General features: G+C 51.4%; 1 protein-coding gene across 14 annotated transcripts in view; it reads left to right on the top strand.

Annotated features, from left to right (window-relative positions):
* The window catches only part of MACF1 (microtubule actin crosslinking factor 1), a 160,091-nt gene that overhangs the window by 78,289 nt on the left and 60,292 nt on the right, over window positions 1-21,510 (top strand). For 12 of the 14 annotated variants that reach the window (XM_068917709.1, XM_068917704.1, XM_068917701.1 and 9 more), the window contains exons 37-57: window positions 355-504; window positions 939-1,154; window positions 1,275-1,424; window positions 2,316-2,543; window positions 4,006-4,155; window positions 4,253-4,486; window positions 5,126-5,353; window positions 5,663-6,184; window positions 6,519-6,695; window positions 6,967-7,090; window positions 7,461-7,669; window positions 8,086-8,403; window positions 9,249-9,415; window positions 10,466-10,622; window positions 11,587-11,704; window positions 13,716-13,778; window positions 14,589-14,830; window positions 15,300-15,429; window positions 16,236-16,435; window positions 17,281-17,776; window positions 18,403-19,874. In XM_068917709.1, the coding sequence (XP_068773810.1) occupies window positions 355-504; window positions 939-1,154; window positions 1,275-1,424; window positions 2,316-2,543; window positions 4,006-4,155; window positions 4,253-4,486; window positions 5,126-5,353; window positions 5,663-6,184; window positions 6,519-6,695; window positions 6,967-7,090; window positions 7,461-7,669; window positions 8,086-8,403; window positions 9,249-9,415; window positions 10,466-10,622; window positions 11,587-11,704; window positions 13,716-13,778; window positions 14,589-14,830; window positions 15,300-15,429; window positions 16,236-16,435; window positions 17,281-17,776; window positions 18,403-19,874 (5,751 nt within the window). The remainder of the gene's footprint in view (window positions 1-354; window positions 505-938; window positions 1,155-1,274; window positions 1,425-2,315; window positions 2,544-4,005; window positions 4,156-4,252; window positions 4,487-5,125; window positions 5,354-5,662; window positions 6,185-6,518; window positions 6,696-6,966; window positions 7,091-7,460; window positions 7,670-8,085; window positions 8,404-9,248; window positions 9,416-10,465; window positions 10,623-11,586; window positions 11,705-13,715; window positions 13,779-14,588; window positions 14,831-15,299; window positions 15,430-16,235; window positions 16,436-17,280; window positions 17,777-18,402; window positions 19,875-21,510) is intronic. The other 2 variants (XM_068917710.1, XM_068917708.1) reach the window with 1 other exon arrangement.

The raw sequence follows: 21,510 nt of genomic DNA, 5'->3' as shown, positions 1-21,510 counted from the left end.
TATCAGCTGAAAAAGATTTGGCAAACAGCTTAGTGATGTATGACTGAAAACATTCAAGCTTTAGTCGTGGCTTCTTTTTACTAGAGCATTACTTACAAATGACTAATAAGTAGGACTTTTTTTTGTGCTTTTACTGCAACACCATAGATCTGTTGCCATTTATAAGCTTATGCTGAAAAAGAGAGCCATGTGTTTTATTTTTCCTGTAGTAAATCTTGTAGATAAGCTAGCAAGTGGAAAGTCCCTGAAACTGAATGTAAAAAGTTGTCTTATATATAATATATATATATATAAAACCTTCTGTTTTCCCTTCTGTCAAAATCTGAGCTTTTGTTTTACCATTTGATTCTGTAGATCATGTTCAGCAAGAAGATGTGTCTGGAGCATGATGAAAAGTTGATCTCTTACCTGTCCATGCTGCGTGATATCGAGATGAAAATTAAGCGGGTCCAGCCAGATGAGCAGAACTTGGCAGCGCTGCAAGACCTGCTGCGGCAGGCCGAGGTGAGAGGCTAGGCTGAGCTCGGCATGGGGTTAGGCAAGACTGCGCTCTTCCCTTCTCGCCCCTGGACCTCCTGGGCTTCATGCGCGGCTGTTGCACCTCCTCTCGCTTGTGGGAAGCAAGCCGAGGAGGTTAGTCTCAGGTTTAACATATTTATGTGCAAAGCCAGCCTCTCTCTGGCCCTTCCTCTGGCTCACCTTCCAGTCCATGCTCAGACAATAACCTAAGTGTGACTGAAATGAATTTTATACCCTGGAGAAAGACAATTGAGGGCTGGCAGCTGAGCGCGGTTGGATGAACTGGTCAATTGCAATGAATCTTTCTAGCAGTTACATTGTTTGGAGCAGGTTCTCCAAACCTTTGCCGTACTGTCAGTTTTGGCAGTGAGAAGATGAAGTTGTTGTATCTTAAACTTAATGATGCTGTCTTGCCTCAGGCCCTGGATGCTGAGCTGAGGGAGCTGAGCTTTCCAGTGAATCAGGAGTTGGACGCTGTGAAGTGGATTGTGGCCAACCCCCCTGAAGAAGTCCCTGAACAATTACTGAAAGCTTTGGAGAAGGATGCCAAGAACCTTCAGAAGTCCCTGAGCTCCGCAAGTGATGTCCTGGAGTCCCGGCTGCTAAACCTTCGCGGAGCAGCGGAAACTGAAAAGGTAGAGCTCACAGCTGTCCTTCCCATCAGCTGGGCCCACCGCCCCATGAGGGCCCCTGTGCTTGTTTCCTGGAGTGCTCTGCTCCTTATTTAAGCAGTATATGCTTCTGCTTCATTTAAGGCTAAAATCATGGCTCATCATGAGAATCTCCAGGGCAAGCTACAAGAGCTGCTGAGCTGGGTCTCTGGTACCGCCCAGGCGTTGGACAGCAGCGATTACCACCGTATGACTGATGCGAACAGCTTGAATCGCTGCCTCCAACACTACAAGGTAGCCATGGCAACGCCCCGAATCCTGACTGATAAAGTTGCTGTCCTCTGCAGGGAGGAGAAGCTTTTAATCCTGCTTCCCTACTAGAGTCTTGGTGGTTTTGTCTTTATCCCTTGTTGCAGCAGGAGTTACAGTATTGTATTCACTCCACAATATTTGTTTCCACGATGCATAAAACATCTGCTTTGGGCCTTTGGGGAACATGTTCAAATGCAGATGTGTGGTAGAGCCTGAGTGACCAGGAGGGATTCATGTTGAGGGAGAGCATTACATCCTATGTGGAGGCTCCAAGAGCCTCCTCCTCTCACACCTCCAAGTCTCCATCACCTGTATAAGGAGCCCCAGCTCCTTTCCTGCCCCTTGGTCCGTTCATGTTTCTTCATGTCTTGGCAATAGCCCCCGAGATGCAGTCAGTCCAGGTGCTCCTCTTTGCCAGCAAGCACTTTGGCTTTGAAATCAGGGGGTTGAAGGCTGTGGGAGTTGTGGTACCACACGTAGTCATTGTGGACTATCCCAGGCTGCTCATAGCTACTGGCACCTCCGTGTCTGGATCTGTCTTCAGGGCATCACCAGGCCCACCTAGACAGGGCAGCTTTATGCACAAGGTCTGAGCAACCTCTTGGTACGATGCTGGAGGCCTGGTTCAGAGGAGCATTAGAAAAATGGTGTTGTGAGACACTGATACATCAACACTGAGTGTGCTTCAGGTAGGGTTTGTTTGGGTTTCTGGAATATATTGTTCTGGTGACAAAGTACTTTTTTTCAGGTGAGCACAGCTGTCTATGCAGCAGTAAATTCTGTTTGTTTCTGTCTCAATTGAAGACGGCAGTGTAGGAAAGTGCTGGCCATGGAGAGTAACTTTGCCTGACAGGCTGTTTCTCTTCCATTCAGGGGCTGAAAGAACCCCTTGCTGACACCAAATCTCAGCTTGATGCCACTGCCTTCGACGTTCAGTTCCTTATCTCGGAGCATGCCCAGGACTTGACCCCTCAGCAGAGCAGGCAGCTGCTGAGGTTGCTCAATGAACTGCAGAAGGCTTTCCGGGACCTGTCCGAGCGCGTGACAGCTCAGGTGGAGGTCCTGCAGGTCTGTCTCCAGCAAGCAGAGCGGACAGATCAGGTGAAGGTTGTGGGACATCTGCTTCCTGGCTGCAGTGTGTTCACTGAGGCAATCTCCAGCCACAGGAACATGCGCTGAGACACCTTTTTTTTGGGATTACACATGCATGCCACTCACAATTTATGACTTCCCATTACACATCATGAGCTTCCTCTAAAGTCTTTCTTCCTCCTCCCATGTAACTCACAGACAGCAAGCTGCTTTCCTCCAAAAGATCAAGCTCTCTCAGGGATCTGGGTAGCACAGTTGGAGAGACCCTTCTCCAAACACCAAGTTGCTTTGGGGTGGTGGAAGACACCCTAATCTGTAATAGCCCCACCAGAAAGTCCCTGTGCACAGCTGGCACTGCAGACAGCTGGTGGTTTTAACGGCTTATTTTCACTGCCCAAGTCAGATTTGGCTGACCCAAAAGAAACAGCTGTCAGTGACGTGTCAAGGCAGCCAGCAACTGCAAAAGCAAGTCCCTTGGTCTCTGCTGTATTCCTGCAGCACATATCACTGCATGGATCTTCTTACTCAAGACAGTATTCATGTGGTTTTTATTAACAGTTGCTCTCTGTAACTCTTACCTGTCCCATCTGGAGTGTGTGTGTATTAACCAGTTTGCTTTGCTTTTTCAGATTCAGTGTGCGCCCATCCTAACCCAGGAAGAACTCGCTTTGCAGCTGAAGAGCTCTTAAGAAGGCTCTTTCAAATTGCTTCTGTCGTTTATCTTATGATTGCGAGAAACAAGCACAATGTTTTGCACAAGTTTGTACATCACCTTGCTGGAATGCTCAGGGAAACTCAAAAATTTTTATTTCCCTGGGGAAAGGGAATAGAAATGTTGCAGGGACTCTCAGGTCACATCATGCTCAATTGCTCAAACAGGCGCTTCTGTATTGTGCACTGGCAGCAAAATGTAGGAGCTGGATCAGCTACAGAAACGCTTTCTCTCTCCTAGGCTCCCTCTCCCACACCAGTATCAAAAACAAACCTGCCTTAGGTTGCTCAGGGCTCCACAGTGGTGCTGCCTGATGCCACCTCTCATTAGAGGAGTCTCTGGTGCAGTTTTAGTGTTCTTAAGGTTGAATGGAAAAGGCAGAGAAACTTTTGGTTAAATGCTCCCAAGAGAGGACTGCATAAATTGGAGCATAGCTCCATGTGGAACTTAGCAGCATTCTTAAGGGAAAGGAAAATTGAGAGAAACCTTCTTGAATGATAGCAAATGTGCACTGAGCAGATCCCTTCCCCCAGCATTGCTGTCTGGCAGTGACTCTGGACCCTTAGTCCATTCCTGCAGCGTGCAAGTGTCAGAGAGAGAGCACATGGAGAGCTGCAAAAGCTGTTTTCTGTGCTGCATCCTCACCTTCAGGAAGGTGCTCCAGCTGTAACCTCTTGCCTTGCTTTTCAGCGCCGTGTGTGCCCAGGGGTGCAGCACTGACGCTAACTCCTCTCCTTTTCCCTCTCCTCTGGAGCGCAGACGCTGCAGGAGCAGCAGGCAGCTCGCACGCAGAACCTGGAGGAGCTGTGCGCCTGGCTGAGTGAGGCAGAGTATGCGCTGGTGGAGCAGCCAAGAGCAGCCGGCGAAGGCGACCTGTCTGAGTTGCAGCAGAGGCAAAGCAGTGTTAAGGTCAGTACTTTGAAGAAAGGGCAGGAAGGGGGAGAGGTTTGGTGGTGCCTCTCTGGGGAGCACAGGGCCTGACGGCACCTTTCCCTTGCCTGCCTAGGAGCTGCAGAGGAACATGCACACCCGGGCTGCCTCCTTCGCCGGCATCCTGAAAACCACAGAGCAGTTCTTGGAGGAGAACAAGGCGAAGATGGAGCCTGGGGAGCTGGCAGCGCTGCACGAGAAGCTGCAGCGTGCCAAGGAGCAGTACCAGTCCCTGCAGGAGAGAACAGAGATGGCCCAGAAGGAGCTGGAGAGCGCCGTGACTGCTGCGGTGCAGCAGGAGACTGAAAAGGTAGCGTGCGAAGAGCTGCAACCCCTGGGATTGAGATGGACAAAGAGAGCTAGTGGGTGGAAACACATTTATCCAAGGCCCTGGCGTTCCTCTGCTGGGTGCCAGGGCATAAAACAATTTACTTTTCCTCCATGCTTGTCCCCTGGGTGAGGTGAGGCACAGACGTGCTCCCTGGTGAAATGCCTTGAGAGCTGCAGGCACAGACGATCTTGTTGTAGAGGAAGTGGGGCAGTAAAAACATCTTGCTCTGCCTTTAGGCCTTTAGTGGGAGCATAAGCATCAGGCACCTCCATGCACTGGAGAGGAAAAGGAGGCCCACGTGTATGCCTGCAGGCTCGTGCCTGCGTCAGCCCTCCGGGGTGGCGGGTTCTTGTCCGTGACCCCGGGATTGTACCAGGGTGAGAAATGCACCATAAATGAGAGCCTGAGCTATAACTGTTAATTCACAGCTTCTTTGTACCTTCCTCCCTTTCAAAGAGCTACGAAGTGTTTTGAAGCTCTGTGGGAGTCTCAGGTGGTTGCTGTAGTTGGAAAACAGTTTAGGGCTTTTCTTCCATTCATTTTTGTCTCCCTCCCCCGTTCAACAGTTTGAACATGCATAAAATAGATTCTTCTCATCTGGAGCCCTTGCGTTTTCAGGTGAAAGCTGCCAAAGAGCTGGAAGAGAACAGGAATAAGATCGATTCCCTTTTGAACTGGGTGGCATCACTGGAGCCGAAAGGAGGGCTCCTGGAGTACAGGCTGCACCCCATCGAGCAAGCACCGGGAGCGCAAGCGGGAAAGGGTGCTCAGGATGCTCCTGATGGCCGTGTCATGGGAGCTGACAGCACTGCCGACGGCCTGGATGAGCAGTACGAGAGGCTGAAGGTCAGCACTGACACCTCATCCATCTTAAAACTTTCTGCCTGCCTGTCAGCGTTACAGCAGGTTTTAGGGCTGCCAGATGCGCCGAGCCTGCCTCTGGCTGCTGACCAAGGTGGGAGGGGAGCGGAGCGGGATGGTAGATGGATCTGTCCTCCAAAGCACTTGTTCAAAGTGGTCTTGCACTTTCCGTATGGAGTCAGGAACTCCTGGGAAGTCGCTGCCCGGCCTCCTGGAGGCTGAGTCTGCTGCGAGGTGCCGGTGGGCAGAGGCGCTGGGTGGCAGGACTCACGTATGCTTGGTTGTGTGTGTCAGGCACAGCACCAGGAGCTGCTGTCCCAGCAGCAGGACGTCATCCTGGCGACACAGGCGGCGCAGGCTTTCCTGGACAAGCAGGGCCACAACCTCACGCCGGAGGAGAGGGAAGCGCTCCAGGGCCGGCTGACAGAGCTGAAGGACCAGTACACGGCTTCGTTCTCGCAGTCGGAGACACAGCTGAAGCAAGTGCAGGTGCTGCGGGACGAGCTGCAGAAGTTCTTGCGGGACCACGGAGAATTTGAGGCCTGGCTGAAGCAAGCGGAGCAGGAATTGGAAGGGATGTGCAAAGGGGACAGCGACCCAGCATCTCTCCGGCAGCTGCTGCTCCGGCAGGGAAGCTTCTCGGAAGATGTCATCTCTCACAAAGGGGACCTGCGGTTCATTACCATGTCGGGACAGAAGGTGCTGGATGCAGAGGGAGCTGCCAAGGACGGAGGGGCCCAGTCACTGACATCTGGAAGCGTGGTCAAGAGCAAGCTGGAGGACGCGACACAGCGATACACCACGCTGCACTCCAAGGTACGGGAAGGGCTTTGCAAGGCTGGGAGTTAAACCCTGGATGCTGTTTTCTTCTTGTCCATGTAAAACAAGTAATGATAGCAGAGTTTCCCCAAATCCGACTGTGCTTCTAGCACATATGCAGACTGTAGGACAAGGACCGTCTTCTTCCAGGGCTTGTGCTGGAATAACTCTCTCTTGGTGTTAGTCTGCATGCTGCCTCCTGTAATTCCTCTAACACATGGCAAGATTGATTTTTTTTTTTCCTTAATGATTTCTCTGCCTTCTCCAGAGGCACCCAGGTTGCTCTGTACTCGTGTGCATCCTTACATCATGTCTTATTGCTCCTTTGCAGTGCACCAAGCTTGGCTCCCATCTAAACACCTTGCTGGATCACTACCAGCAGTTCCAGGAGGTGGCAGAGTCTCTCAGGACGTGGCTGCAGGAGAGCGAAGCAGCTGTTAGGAATCTCCTCTCGGAGACGGTTTCTTCAGATCCTGCTGTTCTGCAAAAGCAGCTCGCTAGTGCTAAGGTATGTGATCTCTGGGTGATCTGGTGGAGGGTTGGAGCGTGTACAGGAATTCAGCCTCTGCTCTGCTCAGCAGCAGTGAAGTCAGCAGCAACAAAGAAACTTGATCTGTTTGCTTTTTTTGCTGGCCAAATGCAAAGACATACCTGCAGGCTCAGGAAGTCCCCGAGCAGCAACCCCAAGAGGGTTTAAGTGGAGCACTGTGCTCCCAGCGGGCGAAGGTCTCTCGAGTGTCACTGACCGGTGACTTTGGTCTTGTCTTGTGTCAAAGCAGCAGCTGCAAGGAAACCTGGCTGAGCACCAAGTGCCAGTGGAGAAGCTCCAGAAAGCGGCTCATTCCCTGCTGGAGATACAAGGAGAGCCAGCCCCTGACCACGGACACGTTCAGGAAACCACAGGTACAGAACGAAGCAGCCGCCATTAGCATGGATGGCTGGGGAGAAAGTGAAAACGAACCAGAGAGGGAGGAAAGAGCAAGTGTCCCACATTTGAGGGAAGATGGGGCAAAGGTGCAAGCACTAGGGTAGGTACAACGATGTGTCTTCAGGGCTTGTGCATGCCAGGAGGGCTTTGCCCCACTTTGACCCTTTGGGCTCTGGTTTACTGTCTTGTTGCTCAGTTTGGGGATGGGGATTCGTGGCAGAGTTTGGCAGGCGTTGCTGCAGCAATAAACCCAACAGGTGAGGTGGTCCTTACTGCTCTCTGAATGCCAGGTGAGAAACTCAAGACCTCTTTGACATCTGTTTTATTTTGTGCTGACCTCTCCAGATGCCATCGTGAGCCATTTCCAGAGCCTTTCCCAGCAGATGGCAGAGCGCTCCGATCTGCTGCAGAAATCCATCGCCCAGTCCCAAAGCGTCCAGGAGAGCCTGGAAAGTCTCCTCCAGTCCGTGGCTGAGATCGAGAAGAGCCTGGAGGGAGAGCAGCCGACTGCTCTTTCCTCTGCCTCCGTCCAGGACTCGCTTGCTACAAATGCGGTAAGGATGGCCACTTCACTGTCTTGCCTCAAACGGCTGCATCTATCTCCAGTTTCTGAACTGTGCCAATAGTTGCCTAGGTTTAGTTAAAGTATTCTGAATGCACAAAACCACTACAAAGGGAAATGAACAGGCCCTTTACCTAATTTCTTTGAGCCAGGACACAGACCTGTTTAAAGTCCTCCTTGACTAGCAACCAGGGCTTAGATATCGGACACCAGGGAAAGGGAAAGGCAGGTCAGGTTGGGGAGATAAGAAAGGAAAGAGAACTAGGATAGAAAATTGTTCTTGCATGAACCTGGTCGTCTAGAAATGCCTGTCGTTGTTCCAAAGGGCAGCCCAGCCTCTTCATGCTGGTTCAATTTTGCTCGAGTCCCTTCCTAAAATGGCATCTTCTGTGTGTGTGTTTAAAACAGAAGCTGAAGCAGGACATCGCCAGGCAGAAGAGCTGCCTGGAAGCTACCCGTGAGATGGTGACGCGGTTCATGGAGACAGCAGACAGCACCACGGCCTCTGCCCTGCAGGGGAAGTTGGCAGAGGTGACGGAGCATTTTGGCAGGCTGTGCCAGCAGCAGCAGGAGAAGGAGGATGCACTCAAGGGCCTCCTGCCCAAGGTTGAGCAGTACGAGCAGCTCTCAGAGAAGTTGCAGCAGTTCATGGAGAGCCGAGCTCGGATGTTGGCATCCGGGAACCAGCCGGACCATGACATTGCTCACTTCTCCCAGCACATCCAGGTGAGATGGGGGTCTCCTGCCCAAAGAAGGGAGGAGGCTCCACCTGTGTAGAGTTTCTAGGAAGTACCCTTCTGCAGTGATTTGTTCCTGGATAAACAGCCCCCTGCTTCTCTCCCGGATGGTCGAGATCTGCAGGAGTCATGCTAGCTGTTTGCTTGAGGAAGGGAGAGAGAGTGGAGCAGTTGAAATTGTTTCCAGCAGTGAGAGATGGGAATGGCATTTCCCTGGAGCCAGACTAATCTCCTGGAGGGATCTCTAGCCCATCTCTTAGGGGCCAGACCAAATATAGCAAGGCTTTACCAGTTAAAAAACTGCACAGGTTAATACAACAAAATGCCCAAGCATTGGCAGTTGGGACAGTGAGTGCAGTGGTGGATATGCTGAAGCCCTCAGAGATGCTGTGATTCCTAATGTCTGGTGACAGCTGCACTGGGCTCTTCCATAGGCTTCCTACAAGTGCTCTTCTGCTGGGGGTGGTTTGGCCACAGCTTCAGAAATGCTTTACGCTGGCCTAAAACTGAACATCTGTGCTATGGTTGGATTCAGTTTGTTCTGGATTAAGCTCCCCTCTCAGTTTGCTGCGTGGCCTCTCAACTGGCCCCAGGGAAGGGGCAGGGGAAAGTGGGACTTGCTCTGGGGAAAGGCTATGCTGAACCAGAGCTTCAGAAGCAAGTGGGTTGGAGCCGTGTCCACCCAGTCGATGCTGGTGTAATTCACTGCGCTGCCTACAGAGGGTCTCTCTGGCTCACCGGGACCCAGTGCTACCTGGTTTATCCGCTCACTTCACCCCTCGGACCAAATCTGGTGGCGGGAGCATGGTTGACATCGTCCTTTGCTCTTGTCAGGAACTGAATGCGGAGATGCGGCAGCACCAGGAGGACCTGGACACCTTGGAGCACCTGGCGGCCGAGCTGGCCTCCTGTGGCTTCCCCCTGGGCACCTCCCAGCAGCAGGAGAAGGTGCAGAGCCTGAAGAAAGACTTCCTGCAGCTGCAGAAGGTGGCGAAAGAGAGGTGAGTCCTGGCGCCCCGTGTGCCCCAGGCTGGGGGCAGCTTTGCCCTGCGAGCACGGCCCTCCGGAGAGTTCCTTTCCACGGGAGGGCACGAGCGAACTTTTCCTGCCTTCCTCCTCCCACGCCAGGAGACGCAGCGCAGCTCTCTCCAACGGGTGCTTTAAAAAAAGCCCAGTCGGGGGCGTTGTGAAAAATTCCTGGTGCTGCAGGAGCCGGCATTCATGTTTTCCCGAGTGTGTAGGCTGCCACGCACCGATCCGAGAGCGGGGAGCGTCGTGCTCGAGGGGAGCAGGGCGCTGGTGGCCCAGTGAGAGCCTGCCCCAGCCACGTTCTCCGGGAGGTGCCGGAGTGGACCGGACTCTCCGCAGGGTCCCCTTAAAGTGGAGTTGAAGAGGCTCCCTTAGGAGCATCCTCAGCTTGAACCAGCCATGGCAGCACGTCCAGGGGCTGGCCAACAGTTGGGCCTGAGCTCGCAGGGTTCCCAGTGGATCGCACATCCCAGGCTAGGACTGCAAACTCCTTGGTGAACGAGGAAAGGTGATAGGGAAAAGCGGATGAATTTCATGATAATCCACAATAAATCAGTGCTGCGCAGCAACCTGCCTCTGCGCAGCCCTGTGCAAGCCGCTCACAGCTGCGGTCAGTGCAGGAGGGGCAGCAAAGCCCGGCCTTTCCCCGGGCAGGCGCAGGCTGAGGCACTGTGTGAACGGGCTCTGTCTTCCCAAAAGCTGCACTTGCCGGCACAGAGAACCCAGTGCAGCGCAGGCGGCGGGTTGGAGCGAGCTTTCCGCAGCCCATCTGACCCTGGTCACGTGGGAACAGCACCCCGCGTTGCCCGCCGGTGGGTCCACGCCGGGCCGGAGGTGCCGCCGCACAGAGGGGCAGGCTGCAGCTTGCGCCGTTTCGGCTGGCGCTAAGTGCGGTGTTGCTAAGCAGCAACTCGCGGAAAAAAAATAAAAGGCTCCTGGAGACACAACTGTGCTGCATTCAAGCCGTGGTAATTGCAACGCGAAGCACGAGCTCTAACTCTCCAAAACCTTTTCACTATTAGAGAAAAGGATGCGTCATCCTGCCAGGAGCAACTGGACGATTTCCGAAAGTTGGTTGGAGTCGTGAGGAAGTGGCTGAAGGAGAGCGAAGGGAACGTGCCATCCGCAGAGACCTCCCTGGGCACCCAGGAGCTGCAGAAGCGCATGCGGCAGCTCCAGGTGGGCGCAGGGCCGCCGAGACGCGCTGGGGAGCCGGCAAGTCGTGGGGAAACGCTGGAGCATGCAGTGCCTCCCGGGACAGTGTCCTGCGAGGGGGTTTATGCTCGCTGTAATCCAGCTGCTCCCGGGCTGCCCCATGCACACGGGCAGCAGTCTGTGTCCAGTGCAGAAGGGAAAGCGCGCGAGTCCCCGGTGCGGGCCCGCGGGGAGAGGGCACCGGCAGTTAGGTATCCCCCTTCGCTCCTGACTTGCCGCAGCTAACTTGGAACATATGGAGGCTCTTCGTATTTTTTTTTTTTGTTTTTTTCCCAGCAACCCAATTTCCTTTCCCTCCTCCCCACCTGCCTGGGGAGGAATTCGGGAGTGGGAGTCCGGTGTACACTCATTTTTGCTGTGCGTTTCTCCTCGCTAGACATCAAAGGCCGCCTCCTGTCATCTGAGCCCCCGTTTCTCTCCGGCACCAGTGATGCTTTAAATCAGGATATGTCAAGGGTTTGACTGACTCAGAGGGAGCACAGCATCCTGTTGAGTCACCTGGAGGCCTCTGAATCCGAGACAGAAACGCAGCCAACCTCTGATTAACACAGGGACTAAACAGAGAGCTGTGGGGACTGAACCCACGTGAGGCTGGGTTGCATCTGGAGTGGGAGGGAGGTCCCAGAAACAGTAGGAGGGAAAATAACGTTTCCTGTGTCAGACCTGCTAGTTAGGGAACAGCGTTTTACTGTTTGATTCCCTCGGACAAAAATAAACATAAAGACACCCACTTTCTCAATGCAATCAGCTTGCACTGCGGCCGGGTGCCCTTAGCGATAACTGCGGCTGCTCCTGGGAAGCCCTGCTGCAGGTTGCATCCCAGTGCCGCGGCGGTGGGCTCTCCCCGCGCCCTTCGCGCGCTCCGCGGCGGGATGCGATGGGGGAAGCATGGGCTCTGATCCCAGCCTTTTTTTTTTTTTTTAAATAGGTCCTGCTGGAGGAATGGACAGGGAAGGGGCCTCAGGTGGAGGAGATCAGTCGCAAAGGGGCTGCCCTAGAGAGCTTGATAGTAGAGATTACAGCCCCCGAGACCCAGGCCAAGACAGGTGAGTGGCAGCCCTGCTCTCCCAGACACGCCGCTCCTGGCCCGGAGCCCCCATCCTTTGTGGTCTGCTTGCTTTCACTGGTCTGTGAATGTCCCGACATCAACCAAAAAGTGGGGTTATTTTCCCTTTTTAACAAACTTCAAGGGGCCGGCAGTGGCCTGAATACTGTGGGGCTCAGAGCGGTGGTGGAGCCGCCGCAGCTTATTGCGTCGCAGCTTCAGCTGAGCTCACCGAGCCCACCAGTGCCTGGTGACCCAATGTCCTTAACTTTCTGTAGTGCCATGAGCACTGAATTACCAAATGTTCACCAAGGGCCAAGTGTGCAAACATTTAATGCTGCTCAGCTGGAGCGCAGGAGCCTCATGCTGCAGTAGCTCGTATGTCCAGGCTCTCAGTCCTGCGGGGAGATGGTGGAAACGGTTTGGACATGGTGCACTCCTATTTTCTGCCGCTGATGAGCATCAGCCTCCTAGGGCCTGAGATGTTTTAATCAAACTCCGGTCTTTGGGTTTCATATCGGGATGAAATTTAAGACTGTGCTATTCAGACTTGATTTACTAGTCTCTTTCCTGGCTCTAAGTCTGCGAAGCAGTGAGATTATGTCTGGTTTGTTTGGAAACCATCTAAAAGATATCTTCCAACTCATGAGAACAAGTCCCTGGACTCTCATCATTGATGGGCATTTAGGGCAAAAGCTGTACTAAATGAGAATTTACGGTCTAGATGTGTTTGTCGGGGTTAACTTGATTAGCAGCTCAATGGGAAACCTCCAAGGAGCACGGGGAGAGAGCATGCAGCCCAGCGTACGAGGGCCTCGGTAGCTGGCACGCAGCGGGAGCGAGCAGAGCCCCAGCTCCTCTTTCAGAGGCGACGCTGCATATCTTGTCCTTCTGTGCTCATTAAAGATTCCAGGATTTAGGGAGGATAAACCAATATCTTTGCTAAATTCTGTACTAGCGTTTGCCTGCTGCCAGCCCAAAACTTTCACGGGAGTTTTAGTTTGGAGTTCGCTCATACCCTGCCCTTAAAATGTGTTGTGTGATGTTACCAGCACGCGTTTCTCCCCGCACAGGGCAAACCTTCCCCTTACAAACTTGGGGTGACATTTGGAAGCTGCAATCCCTTACAAGTCTGAGAACTTTAAAATGAGTGGTAATTGCTTCTGTGTGGTTTCAAAGCGAGAAACTCACTCAATAACGTTTCTGAAGAATCCTGTTTTGCTTGTGGATGTAACTGAGGCATCTGGAGTGTATCCCAAAGATGACACTCCTCTGATGCATCATCCTCAGAGCCTCTTTGCAACAAGGACGTGTCCGTGCACCGAGGCATGTTTAAATAGCTTCATCCCATAAGAAAAGGGGAATATGGGGGAGTTAATCTCTTCAGTGAGGGTATGATAAGACTTCAGCAGTCTCCTTGATATTATCATTCACAAAGTCATTCTCCAGCTAATGGCTTTTTCAGGGTGCCCCTGTGGAGGGGAGAGGTGGCCAGCGGCCGCCAGCCTGGCTGTCCACGCAGAGCTGGCTCCAGCCTGGCCTCCAGCTGATCCATCGGAAGAGGGGCCTGTTGCGGGGAGCGTCCGGCTCGTCCGCTTCTGGCTCCTCCTTGTACTGCAGGACTGGGGCGCCTCTGGGGGAGCAAGGGTGTTGGGTGTGTGGGGAGAAGAAAAAACAAATGGGTTCCAAACCGAAACAATTGGCTGCCTAACACTGATCACTCAGCACTGAGCTCTTACCGTGCCGGCCCGCGGGAGAGCCCCAGGTTTCATCAGGAGCAGAGGAACAGAGGCCCTGGGAAACGGCGTGTGTTCGCTTGGTGGCCGTGTGGTCCGTGTCGTGGAGGGCTGTGTTGTCTCATGCTGTGTACCAGGCTCACACTCGGGGTTGCGTTGGCCTCGCACAACGGCCAACGCTTGCTTGAGAGCTGAGTGCCGATGTTCATCGCTCGCTGTCTGCACTCCTAACACGTCTGTCTTGTCCTTCTGTCCGTCCCCGTCCCCTCTGCTCAGGTTCTGTGCTGCCCGCGCTGGGAGGGTCGGTAGGCAGTGTGAACGGATACCACACTTGCAAAGGTGAGACCGCCGTCCCCGCTGTGCTGCGTAGAGGCCGCGCCGCTGCGTCCCTGTCTGTCTCGTCTGTGCCCGTTGGCAGCAGTGTGCATTTTCATCCATGAGACATAAACTGCAATGTGACACCGGCATCCCATAGCAAGGGAAATGAGCCTGCAAATGGGCTTCCTAACTCTCAGCAGCGCCGTGCGGTAGCCAGAGTCACGGTGTGGGACGCGCAGGTGCCTGTGATTGAGGATATAGGTCAGGCTGAAGGACAGAGATGGGCAGGATGGAAGGCAGCTTTTGGGAGTGACAACGCCTTGACACCCCGTCAGATGGTGTTAAGAGCTGATAAATGGGAGATCATTTTAAGGCCTGCAATTACATTTATTGGTTCGAAGGGATTAGAACACCACCGATCTGAAGTGCAATTTTAATTATTCCTCGTTATCTGCTGTTAGTTCACTGGTTCAACGAGATAATAGGTGCATAAAAATGGCTTTATATTTTGGTGTCAAATTATTTAACACTGTATTAGCACTGACACAGGAAAAGTGGGGCTCAGCTTGCATCAGTCTCACGAATATGAAGGCATTTGCTTTGTTTGCAAATTGTCAATGTCTATATGTGATGCAAGTGGAAGAGCCCTTGTGGCATGGCAGGTGATGATAACCTGACATTGCTGGTCTCGGGCAGACAGGAGGGTGGGAGTGCAACCATGGGGCCTGGCAGGCTGCAGCTGCCCAGGGCTAGGTTAGTACCTGATCGTCCAGGTTATGAGTGTCAACGCAGGCAACGTTCCTCATCTCAGGCTGTTGTTTTTGCAATTAGATCTGACAGAAATCCAGTGTGACGTGTCGGACGTGAACCAGCAGTACGAGGGCCTTGGTGTGGCGCTGCGGGAACGCCAGCAGCAGCTCTCGGCTATGCTGGAGAAGATGCAAGAAGTGCAGGAGGAGGCAAGTTCGATGCTGAAGTGGCTGGAATCGAAGGAACGGACCTTGTCTGAGCTGGAGGCTTCTTCCTCGCCTACCAAGACAGAGACGATGAGAGCCCAGGCTGAGCACAACAAGGTAACTTCTCCCCAAGAGTGAAAGTGGGACCTTAGCATCGTGGCCCAAAGTTTCTTGGAGATGTACTTTACTGCATCAAGGTTAAAAGTATGAGCAACAAAAATCTGTCCTTGGCTTTTGCAAGAAGGGAGCGCAGGCAGGTCCAAGGAGCAGGAAGCCTCATGGTGTGCTTCAACCTCTTCGGGTTTCAGACCTATTGCTTACAGGCATTTGACTCAGAGAAAGGGAAGCTTGTCTACAGCCCTTGTTGATGGGTCACTCCAGCTTCTCTTGGAAAGCAATTCTCTATCCTTTCTTCTGCTCTTGGAGCCAAGTTAGCCGATGATACTGCTAATAAAATGAAATGGTTCTCCTGAAGTGCAAAGAACAGAAGTTGTTCAACTCCAGTTTTTAGCTGCTACTTTGTTCCTACTGAGTGATTTTATTCTTTTCTTTGTATCTTAAGAAATGCAAATGATTTATTTTCCAGGCCTTCCTGGCTGAATTGGAACAGAATTCAGGGAAGATCCAGAAGGTAAAGGAAGCACTTTCTGATTTGCTGGAGAAATATCCAGATTCTCCAGAAGCAGCAAATTGGAAGAAGATGCAGGAAGACCTGAGTAAGTGCCTGAAGGACTTGAAGAGGTTTCTGTCCTGAAACATCGCATTAGGAGCAATCCAGGATTGCAGGACAGCTCCAAAGTCACAGCAGAGCAGAGTCACTTCTAATTAGAATTCAGTAAATAGCGAACTTATCTCTAAGCTGTCTGGTGTACAAGGTGTTCCTGAGCCGAGCGCTGTCATGATTAATGAAATCTCTATGATGGATGTATATTTTAAAGGCTTGCCTCCTTAAATTACTTCTTTAAAAAGAAAGAAAAAACAGCGTTAGTGACACGAGTTGATTACTTTGAGGAAAAGCTTCACTGCTTGATAGAAAATTCTAGTCGTTAGTAAAGATATCCTAGGTAATTAAATGTTGACTAAACAAGGCTATATATTTAAAAAGAAGTCCAGAGATTCTCTTCTTTGAAATAGCAGGAACACCTTTATGGAGTTCTCTGTCCAAGTAATCTGAATGTGTTGTTTGAGGTCTGATACACATGAGAGTATCCTCATTTAATGGAGCTGGTGTCTAAGCCAGAGATGTGAAATGGCTTACCCAAGGTCAGACCAGCTCACAGCAGTAGAGATTAGAATGCAAAAATCCTGATTGCAAGGTTTTTCTATGAGCCCCAAGACCACACCAGCATTAGAAATGGATAATGGCTTATTAGATTGAGAGTGAATAGATCCACGCTAGTTTTCTTGAAAAGCTGTGGAGGTTTCCCCCGACAGATGAATCACAGAGGGAGTGAAAAGCCTTCTGGGTGGAGGGGCAGGCTGGCGGGTGGCGCGACCACTGCCAACGCAGCCGTTTCCTCAGATTGCAGGTGGGCAAGAGCCAACCAGGCGACAGCCGAGCGGCAGCAGAAGCTGGAGGAATCGGCGAACCAGCTGGCCAGCTTCCAGGCTGCCGAAGCACAGCTGCGCCCCTGGCTCCTGGAGAAGGAGCTCATGATGAGCGTGCTGGGACCCCTCTCCATCGACCCGAACATGCTGAACGCACAGAAGCAGCAGGTCCAGGTGAGCCGGGAGCTGGGCGCACATCTTCTTGGCGGTTTAGGGATGAGGAAGGAGGGACTCTCTTCTGGTATCTGAAGTGGAAAATTGCAGGCTTTAAGGCTTAAGCTGTGAATGTTTCTGTGTGAGGAGGAAAATGCAAACCTCTGCTGACTACTAGATTATTTATCTTGCCATAAAAGTGCTCTGCAAATGCTCTGCCACGCAGTGAGTAGCGGGAGAGCAGCCTGCGCAGTTACAGATCTAGGATCTCTTCTCACAAATCCTGCAAACCCTGCTGAGTGCAAACTGCGGTGAATGAGTTGAAATGGGCACAGTGCTCGAGCTCGGTTCCCTGCACTGGACTGACTCGTCACTGACTCACTTGGCCCCTGTAGGAGAGTGAAATTGCTTTAAAAAGACCTGCGCTGATGCTCGGCAGGACTCGTTAATGCTGCTGCTCTCGCCTGGGGCGCCGCCTGGCAGCCTGCGCTGTCTGCACCTAGTGCTCCCAAACCCTAACATGTCTGTAACTGGCCACATCATAAAATAAAACGCCCCGGTTAACATAATTAGATTTGCTTCTCATCTAACTGGTTGATGTTGCATTACACAGCAGGAGGACATAAAAGAGAGCGAGCAAAGTACTTTATTGCTAGAATCACAGACCCCTCCCAGGTTTTAAAGTTGTAAGGTCACAGTAAACTGCGATCTCCCCTGCCCACTCGCTGTCCTGCCCAGGCGTGTCTTGGTTTGTTCCTAGTGATTCTGTGGGCTGGATAAAGCCCCTGGAGGTCTGGTTTGTTTTGACTGTGTGTACTCGGAGCTGTCAGTTTTATGCAAACATTTTTGTGTTATTTCTGTTCCAGTTTATGCTGAAGGAATTTGAAGCTCGCAGACAACAGCATGAGCAGCTCAACCAGGCAGCTCAGAGCATCTTAACTGGCCCTGGAGATGTTTCTCCATCAACTAACCAGGTGCGGGAAGAGCTCCAAGGGGTTAATCAGAAATGGTCTGAGCTAACAGAACGCCTCAACTCCCGCTCCAGCCAAATTGACCAAGCCATAGTGAAGAGCACCCAGTACCAGGAACTGCTCCAGGGCCTGTCTGAGAAGGTGAAGGCGGTTGGGCAGCGCCTGAGCAGCCAGTCTGCCATCAGCACGCAGCCTGATGCTGTGAAACAGCAGCTGGGGGAAACCAGTGAGATCCGCTCTGACCTAGAGCAGCTGGAAGAGGAGATCGCAGAGGCTCAGACCCTCTGTGATGACCTGTCTGTTCTGATTGGGGAGCAGTATCTCAAAGATGAGTTAAGGAAACGTTTGGAGACCGTGGCGCTTCCTCTCAAAGGGCTGGAAGACCTGGCAGGTGAGACAGCATGGAGAAGTTAGTTATAAGATATTGGGATGTCCAGCTCCTCTCCCTGTTTTACCAAAGGGCACTCCCATCATTAGGTTTGTGAGACTAATAGGGGAAAGGTGACTCCTTTTCACTCAAGCGCCACATGGGTGTTTTGCATGGCACTAAGTACAGGAGGATGTCTCGCTCCAGGCATCCTCGAGTGAAAGGCCTGGAGCATGTGCAGAGGTGTCTAGTCCTGGTACTGAAAGCACAGCATGTAGCTCTTCAGGAAGCCAGGGGGGCTTGTTGAAGTGTGGCTCGTGCTGTGCTTGGAAAAAAACCTGGGCCCTAACTTCAGAATGGAGAGCAGAGAAGACACAGTGGTCACCCTCTAATCCTGGGATGCCCCTTCTAGTTCCCAAGAGGTTGCATTTAGATATTAGTCAGGAGAACTGACTCTGCTGCATTATCATTACCTACTAATTCTTAAGAAATTCATGAACCAGTGAACAAAAAGGCTAGTGATGCAATGGAAAGAGCTCCTTCCTGTTAATCAAAACACAGTTAGTGCATCTGAGATGATATAAGATGATTGCACTTTGCTTATTTGATTCCAGCTTAATTGTCGCGTTCTAATCTTATTTCCATTTCAGCCGACCGGATGAACCGACTGCAGACTGCACTTGCAAGTTCCCAGCAGTTCCAGCATATGTTTGATGAACTCAGGACCTGGCTAGATGACAAGCTCTGCCAGCAAGCTCAGAGCCAACCTATTTCTGCTAAACTGGAGAGGCTGCAGAGCCAAATTCAGGAACAAGAAGAGTTCCAGAAGAGCCTCAACCAACACAGTGGCTCCTATGAGATGATTGTAGCCGAGGGAGAATCTTTCCTGCTTTCTGTCCAGCCTGGGGAGGAAAAGACTATTCTGCAAAACCAGTTGGTCAGCCTCAAAACACACTGGGAAGAGCTCAGCAAACAGGTTGCTGATAGACACTCCAAGCTCAAGGACTGTTTGCAGAAGGCTCAAAAGTACCAACGACACACAGAGGACCTCCTCCCTTGGGTGGAGGACTGTAAGGCAAAGATGTCGGAGCTGGAAGTAACTCTGGATCCTGTGCAGCTGGAGGCAACTCTTCTGAGATCAAAGGCTTTGCTGAGTGATGTAGAGAAGCGCCGATCCTTGCTGGAGATGCTGAACAGTGCTGCCGACATCCTAATAGACGCTTCTCAAACCGATGAGGATGATGTTCGGGATGAGAAGGCTGGGATCAATCAGAAGATGGATGCCATCACAGAAGAGCTGCAAGCCAAGACAGGCTCCATTGAAGAAATGTCACAGAGGCTCAAGGAGTTTCAAGAGAGCTTCAAGAACATTGAGAAGAAGCTAGAAGGGGCTAAGCACCAGCTGGAGATCTACGATGCGCTAGGGCCACAAGCCTGCAGCAACAAGAACTTGGAGAAGCTCAGAGCACAGCAGGAGGTGCTGCAGGCCCTTGAGCCACAAGTGGATTATCTGAAAAACTTCACTCAAGGACTAGTAGAGGATGCCCCAGATGGGTCTGACTGCTCCCAGCTCTTATGCCAAGCTGAGGTGGCTCAGCAGGACTTCAAAGCTGTGAAGCAGAAAGTAAATGATTGCTGTACGCTCATGGAAAACAAGCTTGAAGGGATCGGCCAGTTCAATAATCGGGTCAGGGAGATGTTTTCTCAACTGGCAGATCTTGATGATGAGTTGGACAGCATGGGCCCCATCGGGAGAGACTCTGACAGCCTTCAGTCTCAAGCAGAGGATGTTCGTATTTTCCTGGGCAAACTTCAACAGCTGAAGTCTGACATTGAAGCTTCTGAAAATGAATGTAAGAAAATGCTAGAGGACGAAGGGAGCCCTGATTTATTAGGACTGAAACGTGAACTGGAGACACTAAATAAACAGTGCAGCAAACTGACCGAGAGAGGCAAGAACCATCAAGAGCAGGTAGAAACGACACTGTCTCGTGTCGAGGACTTTTACAGCAGGCTGAAAGAGCTGACCCACATGACAACCGCAGCAGAGGAGAACGAGGCGTTGCAGTGGGTGGTGGGCACAGAGGTGGAAACCATCAACCAGCAGTTGGCGGACTTCAAGGTAAGTCTTTATGCTATGACATTTCTTAAGTGGTATTTGATGTTTAAAGGTCTGTCTAGTGTCGTGGCCCTTCGTTGAAGACTTATGTTCTTGAAGCTATTGCGACGTCATTGTTTGGTGCAGTAGAATATCCTCTGCTTTGGAGAAAGTAAAATCAACCACTGGAATTGATAATCTGTGATGAAAACGTATGACAAGATTTTGTGACGGGAGAAAAAACAGCTGTTCTCCTTGCAGTGCTCTAATGGTAGAGTGCTAATACCTCATGGCTTTTAGAGATTTTTGGTATTTAGATTTTTGAAGAGGGAGGAATGTTTTTGAGTCTGTTTGAACTGTAAGTTGGCATCATCTGAGAGTCTAGTCCACCTCAGATCATCCTGCAGGTCTTTCTACCTGGCCTGGCATTTTGGCTTGTCATTTACTTCACCTGGGACACACACTTCCACTGTTGGGTCCTTGAGTACAAATAAAGCCACAGATAAACTGTGGGAGAAGAGATGCGCACAGGGAATAAAGCCAAAGCAAAGCTAAGTTTTGCTGTAGGCTTTTCAAGTTTCCTGCAAGGAACTGATAGAGGCCATCCAGGCTTGCATGAAACCTTTAGTGAAAAAGGATTCTAGTGTGCTTGATTTCTATACAGTATTACGGTGTCGGGTCACGCTGTTACACTACATTAATTGCATTAATACTGCTTAGAAATTCTCTTGCTGTGAAACTTCTATTACTGATTTGCTCTGTAGCTGATGATTGGACTGATTTACATCTTGCTGCTTGTATCCTGGTGATAATAGGTGTTGGGGGGGAGGCACTTTTACAGCCATTTACTTTTCATCACATGGCTAATTGATCCCGTTCCATTTTTTAATAGCTCTGTGAACCAGGACAAGGTATTTCTGCTTGGGGGCTGCCTATCCGAGGAAGAGTTTGGGCATATTACTCACGGGGCGAATTCAAACTCATCTGATCGTATTGCCGTTGCCTCTGTGTTAGGCGGTCTCTTGATTTTTAACTTGCGTTGTTTGGGAGGGATTTAACTTCATCGTTAGGGGAAAAACAAAAGACAAAAAAGACCACACACAGTTGCCTGGAACAAATACATCCAAAAAGGAGGTTCTGATCGATATAAGCAGTGCCACTTTCCTGCGTAGAAAGGGATTGCTCCTGGCTGAGCAGCTCTCATTAGAAATGATGATGTAATGCAATCTCGTTGCAGTTTGCTCGATCTTGGCAGTTGCAAAACGGTCTAAATCTCAGTGACCTCAGAGATGACCCTTTAAGACAACAGTGGCCGTGGCCATACGAGCTGGTGGCAGGGTGACGGGGAGGAAGTATCCTTATCAGGAGTCGCTCGTTAGCCTTTGAGGCCACCTGGTGCAGTTGGGGTCTTTGTCTGCAGAAAGCTTAGCAGAAAAATGAAAGTCGTGGTAGTGATTTTAAGGCTTTGCTATGCAATGGCTGCAAATAAAGTGGGGAAGAGCTAGAAAGGCGAACGGAGTAATGACCGTTACCTACTGACGTTCCCTCCGTGAACAGCTCGTCCGGAGGGCAGACACCTTTGCACGAGTCACGAGCGTTGCACAGCAGCTATTTGTCAAGCCTCGTCTTACGGTTCTCTCTGAGGGAAGTTGCTGTCCCA

This window comes from Struthio camelus, chromosome 23 (assembly GCF_040807025.1).
Source record: "Struthio camelus isolate bStrCam1 chromosome 23, bStrCam1.hap1, whole genome shotgun sequence".
In the NCBI taxonomy this organism is placed as follows: Eukaryota; Metazoa; Chordata; class Aves; order Struthioniformes; family Struthionidae; genus Struthio; species Struthio camelus.
The sequence above is the reverse complement of the archived record's forward strand: the minus strand, read 5'-3'. Positions and strand labels throughout refer to the sequence as shown.